General features: G+C 46.1%; 1 protein-coding gene across 1 annotated transcript; it reads left to right on the top strand.

Annotated features, from left to right (window-relative positions):
• Positions 1 to 360: 360 nt before the first annotated feature.
• Positions 361 to 10,237, top strand: onecut3b (one cut homeobox 3b; the record flags this gene model as incomplete). The annotated part of the gene is made up of 2 exons (XM_084546118.1): positions 361 to 1,441; positions 9,885 to 10,237. 2 exons carry the CDS (start codon positions 361 to 363, stop codon positions 10,235 to 10,237), a joined length of 1,434 nt encoding a protein of 477 aa, XP_084402244.1.
• Between the last annotated feature and the right edge of the window lie 307 nt (positions 10,238 to 10,544).

Raw genomic sequence — 10,544 nt, forward strand, 5'->3', positions numbered from 1 at the left:
TCTCTCTGACACGCGGCTCAACCTGCTCTTAGTGGAAGCGCTGTTGGACCAGAGATGAGATATAGCCCTGGAGAGCTCCCAGACACATGAATGTATGAAGCGCCACGACGCCGCGCAGTCTCTCGGTGCTGTACCTGCCTCGGAATAACAGAACTTCTCTTCACCACGCCGGACTGATCGGATCATTTAAATCAATGGATTGGAGCTCAAACTGGTTGGTCATTTTATTGCTCCGCGAGGGCTAGAGGGTAAGAAAGAGCGCGCGTCTCTCAGTGAGAGAGTATCAAGAGGGAGAGACAGAGGGAGAGACAGGGGGAGAGGGTGGGAGGGTGGGACAAGGGAACATATATCCTTTCAGTTATGGAGCTCACCATGGAGAACCTTCACAGCGTCTCTTCGCACTCCCAGGCGGGGGACCTCATGAGCTCTCCGCACGCTCGGCCGTCGCCGTCCCCCAGCTCCACTCCCCGGAATCTGGTATCGCACGCTCCCGGCGCGCGGTCAGCCATGGTGTCCGGCATGGCCTCGCTTCTGGAGGGGTCCGGCGGGGACTACCGGACAGACCCGTCCGCGTTGACCGGACACCTCCACCCGTCCATCAGCATGTGCGAGACCGGGATGAGCCTTAGTAACACGTACACCACGCTGACCCCCCTGCAGCACCTACCTCCCATATCCACCGTCACGGATAAGTTTCACCACCCGCACTCACACCACCACGCTGCCGCGCATCAGCGACTCTCCGCCGGGAATGTCAGTGGAAGCTTCACGTTGATGCGGGACGACCACCGGGGGCTCACCTCCATGGGCAATCTGTACAGTCACTACCCCAAAGAGATGTCCGTGTCCGGCATGGGGCACGGCTCGCTCTCCCCGCTGTCCAGCGGGCTGGGCTCTCTGCACAACTCCCAGCAGTCGCTTTCAGCCTACGGCCCCAGCGCGCACCTCTCAACCGACGCCAAGATGATCTCTCCGGTGTCAGGGTTTGACTCCCACGCATCCATGCTGTCCCGAAGTGACCAAGAGCACCTGGCCAGGAGTTTAGGGGGGCACGGCCATGGCATGATCTCCAACCTCAACGGCATGCACCATCACCCGCACAGTCACATCCACTCCCAGGCAAACGGCGCGGTGATGCTGGGGGACCGCGAGAGGCACGGCCACGGAGCCAGCCAGGGAGTATCAGGGTCAGGCATCCAGGCGGAGGAAATCAACACAAAGGAGGTGGCTCAGAGGATAACGGCCGAGTTAAAGCGGTACTCCATCCCGCAGGCCATCTTCGCCCAGAGGATCTTAAGTCGGTCGCAGGGCACCCTCTCAGACCTGCTGCGGAACCCCAAACCCTGGAGTAAGCTCAAGTCAGGCCGGGAAACCTTCAGGAGGATGTGGAAGTGGCTCCAGGAACCCGAGTTTCAGCGCATGTCTGCTCTCAGGCTGGCCGGTAAGATCCAGTCATTTCAGTATTAATATTTCACATTAAAACTGACCAATCTTATTTTATGTTAGCCCAATCACCTTTCAGCGTTATTCCCCGAAATTAAAGCAAGACACCTAAAAACCACGCGCAGGCCTAAAAGATTCAGCACCACGGACAGTTCAAGACAAAGCCCGCAGACAACATGGGCTTCACCACTTAAATTAAAAGTATCCAGGTGTCCTAAAACACAAAACAAATACAGACTGTGCACATAAAGAGAAGGAATCTATTATTTGTGGTTAATTAATATCGACAGAAACCAGTTTGATTGCTTTGTGTACGTTTGCGTTTACGCACGTTGTAAAACAAAATTTGCAGGTCTGAATTTGCGACGGACGTAAAAAAGCAAATCGCCATTGATTCACAATAAACCTCGAAAATAGTTGCCCTCGCACAGTTCCCGTTTCTGTGCCCGACACGCAGCGGTGACGCCAGGGCCACTGGGCCAACTAGTTGCGCGGGAGAAGCGGGGTGACCCCAGGCTGCCTGATCAATACGCCAGTTCCCACTCTCCCTTTTAAATGTGGCACGCGGATCAATACTCGTATCGGAGCTGAAAGACGCAATAACCGCACGGTCTCTCCGGCTTTTCATTTAGTACGCTGTAGTAAAAGCTCTAAATTTAGAACACGGACAGGTACGGTCGCTCAGACTCATCACGCTGGCGTGAGCCTTGCACGCAGGACGGACGAGGTTTTAGATTGCGCAGCCAGGTGGATTAAATGCAACCACGAGTGTCATCCTCATTCCATTTAAATATAATAATAATAATAATAAAAAAAAACAACTTTAGATTTTCATAACTACGGATAAAAACTTTAAGTCCAACCCAGCATGTGTGAACCCCAGATCTATTTCAAGGCAGCTGCACGGACTGTTCTGATGAAATATTGATTGCAACTGGGGCGGGGATTGGTAACATGGACCAGTATATAAACAAGGAAATATAGAGTCTATGGAGTTTTTGAAGCTTAAAATCAGAGGCAGAGAAAATGAATAGAGTATTTGTCTTAGTACATATCTAAATTGTACATTCCTCTTACGATTCCTCCATTGTTTGGTTTCAATAACTCAGGAGAGCATAAATCAAAAAACACAACTTGCACACTATGATAAAATATAACAGTTCTATCTCTTGACTTCAGCTTTGATAATGCAGTTCAGTGCAGAATAGATAGATAGATAGATAGATAGATAGATAGATAGATAGGATAGATAGATAGATAGATAGATGAGGATTAGTAGCTGAGGCTGTGAGTGTCATTAATAGTGTTGCTCTGTCCTTTCAGTGTTTGCCTGGCTTTGCACATAGGAGATCAATAAGACCGTTTCCCCTTCCCAACCCCCTTCTCTCCCACTCACTGGCGCTCTCCCTCTCTGTTTCTCTCTCTCCCTCTCTGCAGCACATGACAATAATATCACTAATCTTTCGCTGGTTAACCTAGCAACAGGCAGGCAGGTTGTTTGGCTTCAGAACAAAACAAAACTTAAAAAAAAAAAAAAAAAAAAACACTGCCTGGAGGACGAGGAGAGGATGAATGAGCAGCTGTTTCACAAACTCAAACAATGCTCAGGGCCATTTTCCATCCTCCCTGCTCTCTCTCTGTCTCTCTAACCAGAGCCATCTCTTAATGCCCATCAAACATCAAACCCGTGCCATGAAAGATTAATATCAGGTCTGCCGTTTCTCATATTTTCTGAGGAATCCAAATGGACCAAATTGGAGTGTACAAAACTTCAGTCGACTCGGCTTAAGTGCAAAAGCGAGAAAAGCAAAACTGACATGTGGAAAAAGAGCTGCAGGAGCTGGGAGATGCCATTGATTGAGTGAGGGCAGGCAGGTTTGGGCTTTGTGTGAACAGGCAGATAGAGGCAGGGTAGTGAAAGGATCAATACGGACCTTAATAATTGATAAGTATAAGGGAGACAGAGGCGAGAGAGGAAGAAAGAGAGAGGAAGAGAGTGGTGGTGTTAGCGCTTGTAACAGCATCATCTAGGTAAGCAAAGTCAGATCTGTGGTTAACAGCTGAGGACCACACATCAGCCTTCCTGCCTAAACGCCCCGGTAGAGGGAGTGTAAGTGGTTTTGAAAAATGCTGTTTACACCCCAAACATCCTGAGAAACGTCAATAACGCAGGCCTAACACCAACAAGGATGGTGTAGACTTCCAGTGCAGAAAACTCAGATCAGAACATATTTATGAAGCCAGAAAAGAAGACTGTTGGATGGATTTTTAACAAAAGAGCCGCAAAATTCCAGGTGAAATCATGACAGGGAGGCTGATTTTTTATTTTTTTTCCACGCGGACACCTAAAGATCAGAGCCTGAGAGCGTCTCACGGCAGACAAAGGGCATCAGATGAACCTGCCGCCTATGGAGACGTAGTAATGACTGCTTTCTGCTCATGTCAGCGAATCTTCAAAGCAATCCAAGGTTGTGATGTCATTTGATTTTAAAGGTTGCTATGCTTTATGGGGTTTGTAATGCGTCTTTATGGCGGCCTGCAAGCACATTTCATTGAGTGCATGTGCGTACTTGCATGCGTGTGTGTCTGTGGGAAGTGCTTCCACGCGCACACGTGTGTGTGTGTGTGTGTGACTGGGTTATAGAGTGTGTCTGCACTATACATTGTTCAGGCTTATCTGACTCGCTCTGAATCGGTATTGATTTCCTCTCTTCTGCTCTCCTCGGCTCTCTCATATTCTCTCTCTCTCTCTCCTTCCCTCCCTGCCTGCCTGCCTGCCTTCCCCCTGCCTCCCCTTTCTTTCTCTTCTGGCTGTGTACCAGCATCGGCAAAGCAGACCCTTTGCCTTGCAGCCTTAATTTGTTTCTGCTCTCTGGTCATCTCTTTCTGTAACAGACAGAACTCATCTTGCATAGCCATTACTGGCACACTGGTGTGAAATATTCTGACATTCAGACTGACTTGGAAACACTTAGAGATTAGACAATAAGGCACAGAGTGAAGAAGCTCCGCGCGGCTGTATGTAAGCTGTAAAACCACCTGCAGCCAAATATTTTAAACAACATAAAGTTGATCAAATGTTCTGGCATGCATGAAAACCTAAGCCCTCTTTTAACTTAAACGGATGAAAATATCATAGTGTACAGGATGAAGTATAAATGCCTTAAAGTCTCATGAAAAATACTAAAAACAACACTTAAACTGACAGACGGACATCTGCTAATCCAAGTTCTTCATTTGTAATTGGCAGCACAGCCTTGCCCTGTTTTGACAAACCTTGTGTGGCTAGAGTGAGTTCGGAAAAGGCCCGGCGGTGCTGAAAGGACAGTTCCTTCCCGGCTCTCACAGGGCAGCAGTTTGGTGTGAAATGTGCAAACACCAATAAAACTTGTGAACCGGACAATTTGTCCAATTAGTCAGGACTGTATTACAACTTCTCAGCTTCAACTTCTTTCACTTCAGGGGGAAATTTATCACTCATAACCCAATTTGGACACTCTCTGTGGGTCTGCTGTGTGTGGGTGTGTTTGATGTGTTTAAGCAAAGCCTCATCACATAATTTTCCCCCGGTTTATTAAATAGCCAGCCCACAGACTTAAAGCAGGCAAAAAATTAATTATAGCTCTCACCGTGAAGGAATGGTATTACAAACGGATTTTATAATTAAAATATAATATTTGTTTATTAAAATTATTTTTTTTTTTTTTTATTAAATAATATGATGAGGTTGGAGGTCTGATAAAGGCCGCACGTTTCTTAACATTTCTGAATTGTTCTCGTTAAATTAGGACGAGATGATCCAGCACTTTTCGATAATAGCATTTTAAAATAACAAAAAATATTCGAGCAAACTATTTAGTTAAGTTTAAATAAAATACATTTACTAAATCTGAAAAACAATTTAAACAAAAAAAACAAAACTTTGAATAAATTAATGAATCTTATTTTTAACTGAACAAGGTATCCCCACGAACAGGACTCGGTACAGGTTAATTAAAGCCTGATTTTAAAGGTTCGTCGTCTTCTCTGAAGGAACTAAACAACGTAAACGTCCCTCACTCGAACTTTAAATTCATTTTAGTTTCGTTTGCAAAGAAAACTTCGTTTTATTCTCACTACTCAAGAAGAAGCCAGTGCTCCCTGGAGTAGAATTTGCCATTTAATTGTAAGTTATTAAAGAAAAAAAGAACACAGCTTGAGGAATAAAAACCGGAGATGCATTTAAAAAATAATAATAAAAAAAAAAAAAGCATTTAAGCATATAACGCAAGGCTTGCAGACGGTTTATAGACTACAAGCCAGTATCTAATAGGCTGTAAAGCTGCCGATCACACGCTTCAACAGGACAACACGGGCTTTTACATGGAGAAAGAAACGACAGCTTTCAAATAACCCAATCCTGATCAATTGAGAGTATTTTAAGGATGAGGGCACGGTTTGGTTTCTCCGCTACAGTGTGTGTGTGTGTGTGTTGTGGGGTAGATGGGGAGGAGGGGGAATAAGGGACATTCGGGCGTTTTGCTTCCCAGCAATGAATAGGCCTATAATATGATCAATATAATCAATAACGGTACATCTGAGAGGTGTGACACAGAGTGATTGACACCAAACTGTTTCTCGCCTGCAGTAGTCCGTCCAGGGCGGGAGAGGGCCCGTCTCACCGCACACAAAGCCCGATCTCATCCGTCCGTCCAGGCGTCGACTAGCAGCAGCACGGTGCGGTTAGTTCACCGTCTGCCCCTCATGCCCCTCATCTGTCTGCACACACACGCACACACACACGCACCCACATGCTACACATGCACACACACACACCTACACACGCACCACACACATAAAAGTGAAACTGATGGAAATTAGATGCCATTCGATTAAAGACATGTAGGACTAGAGATGAGTAAACAAAAAGAAAATCCAAAATCACAGAGTAAAGATAGATGATTTTAGGTATGTCTCACAGTCATTGGCTTTCGTCTCTGGCTTTTGTTTTAAAATCACTGTGGTGCCTCCAGGACATGATCCAGCTGCTGACATCCGAGAGCCTCACATTTCCTGCTTCAACATTTCTGATCACACCAGACTGACTGTCTTCGGACAAAATCCTATTCTTATCTGCGGGCCTGCTGTTGTGTAACTCAGCCTGTAACATAACTCTAATCAGCAGTTCTCACGCTGGACTGGACTGGCCTTGTTAGATTCATATAATAGAAGAAAGTTTCCCTGTTGACACTGGTAATCTTTAACACACAGACACAATGAATGGAATTATAGTGGAAACCTACCTAGACTGAGTACCTGTGGATATAGATTCCTGTTCTGCGATCCCACTCATGTTCTTAGTGCACGGTCACACATATTGAGAGAGAAAGCAGAAACAACAGCTGCCACTTAGGCTATAAAGCAGAGCCGCTCTTAAACGAGGCACAAGTGCAACTTAACATGCTGAACAGCCCGCGAGTTAATCTTTGGATCAGCAAGAGGTTGAGATTAAACAAAGTGGCAGTCGCCTGATAGCTTTCGTTGACACCAGGACATACGAAAGAGACGACACGAGCGAGTGCCACTTGAGACTGCTGAGCGCCACCGCTTGTCTCTTCAGAAAAGCCCCATTTGGTAATGAGGCAAATAAAGATAGCCTGTAACGGGTTGGTTCTTGTCTCAAGAGAGGTCGCTTTAATGAGCAGCTCCCTCTTTTCCCTCCCTGTGGTCCTATCTGTTGCTGTGGCAGGGGATGTTCAGGAGGCCAGAGGAGTCTCATTTGAAACGGACCTATTGATTATCTGAAATATGTACTGACCAGGCCGAGGCCTCGCGATAACTCCTCACTCCTGGCCAGGACGGCGGCTGAGTTTGCTCCCACCGCGGGCCTCCGAGCCGTAGAGTTGCATTCGAGGTGATGGAGGAGAACCAGAGTGGTGTTGGCATTGTAAAATGGCCAGTAGCACAAGTTGTTCGAAAACAGGCATTACATATTAAATTATCACTATATTAGCACTAGCATTCAGTCATTACATTAGGGAGTATTGAGTTTGGTTTGAGACAGCACTTAGAGAGCCTGGAGGAGATTCTGGCATGGTTGGGCCTGAACCAATTGAATAAACGTTCCATGAAATGGTTCTGAAGTGCAGATCAATCAATAAGGGGGCTATCAATCTGAGGGCAAATTAAAACAATTGAGAAAAACAACAAGACGATCACAGTTGAGGAAGTCGAGAGGGGTCGGAGTGATAGGCCAGAGACAAACATATACAACCTACGTTCAGCTGAGGAAAAATATCTTTGTAATTATGCTTTGCTTGCAGTAACAAAGCATGGACAATGGGAATTCACTCACATGCACGGTCTCACACACACACACAGGCATGCATACACATGTGCACATTCATATTGATCTCCACCTCACAGTCAAATCTGTTTACTGCTGTTGTCTAAACCTGCTGTAAAGTCATCAATCATTTGCATACACCACCTCCACACTGCAGCCAGCCTTATTTATCTTCTCTCTCTCCCTCCTTTATTTCCTCTCATGCTTTCCTCTTTTTTTTTTTTCCTCCCATCCTCATCCATATGTGTGCACGAAAACAGTCATCCAGGACTGGGATAAATATCCCTCGGTGTGTTTGTTTCTGTTAAGAACAGACGCAATCTCGTTCACACTCTTTTATATAAACTAAATAAAAACAGTGAGTTATTTCTGAGTAATCTCTTTGTCCTCTTCTGGAGCTCCCAGCCTGGATGACTGCCACTATTTCCAGCCACATCTCCTTTGTTCTTCCACAGATAAACAATTTCTTCTCGTCTGTCTGTCTGTCACAAAGCGCGTTCGTGAGCTGTACTCCCCGGCGCGAGTCGGTGCACGCCTGCGCGCGCGCGTGCATCCACACACACACACACACATACACGCACGCACCTCGCTCTCGCGGATCGATGGGGATCGATCGGGTGGGGAAGGGAGCCCTGATTACTGGACCACGTGTTCGGGAGAAAACCGCGGAAAATCGATCATTGCAGCTTTTTAGGGCAGCAGAACAGAACAGACTCCCTCCAGTCTCCACAGCCAGAGCCAGAGCCTACTGACGGTGCATCCAGGCACGGCAGACCGCTTCTTTGTCAGCATTTCACATCACGCTCCTCCGGTTTCAGCAAGACACACGGGCCCGCAATCAAAACACAAACTCACTTTCTTGTTTCCCGGGTTTATACCATTAGCCGCAAAGGTTAAATGAAGCCAAAATGGCCAAATGAAGTCGTCATCCGCACACATGCAGCCGCTGAACTAACTTTAAGGGTGTACTTTACCGTGTGTACCCATTTCCCAGGTCTATACCTAAGCTTTAGATTGATTTCCTATCCAGCAGTTTCAGTTCATTTCACCACACTTTGAAAATCCACTTGTAAGGATTTGAAAGTTGCTTGAAATCCATCTCACTGAACAATTACTCAGCTAAATGTTTGTGCTTCCTTGCCATCTCCTTGTTCTACGCAACACTGAGTATGAAACATCACAAAAATAAATTTGTGTAGCACTCAAGGACAGTTTGAAATCTGGGTGTCCATGCTCTGTCACCTTGAAACAATTTTTTCCTCCCCTAACAACATAGCTGTGATGGAAATTTTTAGTGTTTAACAACCAGAGTCTCAAATCTGGGAGCGTTCTTTAATGCACCTGCAGAAAGAGAGGGCCACAGCACATTTTAAATTACATTACACCAGAAACTTCAGACGGCTGTTAGCGACTTTGAGAAACCCTCAAATTGTGAAATGAATGGGGGGAAAAAAGTATTTCTGTAAGGTATGAAATCAATCTAAACACTTAGAGCATGGTTGGTAGCGAAATCAATAATATAATATACACAACATTTTGAAGGCCAGAGCCTGCAAAAAAAACAACAACAAAAAAAAAAACTATAGTGGCCATTAAAGGATGCAAAGGGTGGTTATAGCATTCCGTTTAGAAAGCGCGGCTTTAGGTGAGATTTAATTGAGGCATATAACATCATCTTTCACGATGAAACGTTTTGATTTGGCCTTTCTCAGTTATAGTGGACACACTGTGTTGCTTTCCTTTCTACCTTTCCATTCTCTTTTCTGGCCTAAATACACTCCTGTTAGACACATGGTAATTTGTCATTTCTTTCTTCAGTAGGGTAAGATAGACATTTACATAAAAATAAACACATTAGACTTAAACGTGAACACAGAGGCCTACACCTTCCATTCCATCTCTTGTCCTTTTTCTATTTTGTTGGCTTGTTTTCTTTGGTGCTTCCCTTTGTGTCAGCACATGTTTATCCTTCCCTAACAGTGTATCCGTAATTAGTTGCATCTTCCCATCCAGTTGCACATGTGGTTTTTAACTTACAGAGCTGCAAAACACAATAAAACTCATCTCTTTCTGTTTTGTCCCCTCCTCCCTCTACCTGTTCCCTTCCTCTCTCCAGCATGTAAACGTAAGGAGGAGGATCGTGGACGAGAGCGCAACCAGGTGCCAAAGAAGCAGCGACTGGTCTTCACCGACCTGCAGCGTCGCACCTTGGTAGCCATCTTCAGAGAGAACCGTCGCCCCTCCAAGGAGATGCAGGTCACCATATCTCAGCAGCTGGGCCTGGAGCTCTCCACCGTCTCCAACTTCTTCATGAACTCACGCCGCCGCTGTCCAGACCGCTGGGACACAGAGGAGCACAGTCACGGGGTGCACGGCCACGTGCACACGGCTCACGGAAACAGCAACAACATCAGCGCCTCGCCAATCCAACCCGGCACCTCCTCTGCCACCACATTCTCTAAGGCCTGACGGCAGCAGGACTGATGGTTGAACAGACGCACGGAGGTGGATGGAGGTGTTTTTCACTAAAGCGGCGGGCTCTGACTCCAATTCTGCAGAGCCACTGGGCGTGTAGCTTCGTACCACTCATCTGATTCATCCGTTCAGAGTGCAGAGGACTTGTGCAGATGAATCAGATCTTCTCAGTGCTCCATGTGTTTTCTTTTAATCTGAATGTCATTAGGGGCTTGCCTTTCTCAATGTGGCTCTATAAACCAAAGATCCAGTAGCTTCAAGAGAGTTTTCCTCAGAGACATGTGGCTTTGAGTAAATCCAC

This window comes from Chelon labrosus (genome assembly GCF_963514085.1).
Source record: "Chelon labrosus genome assembly, chromosome: 6".
Lineage (NCBI taxonomy): Eukaryota > Metazoa > Chordata > Actinopteri > Mugiliformes > Mugilidae > Chelon > Chelon labrosus.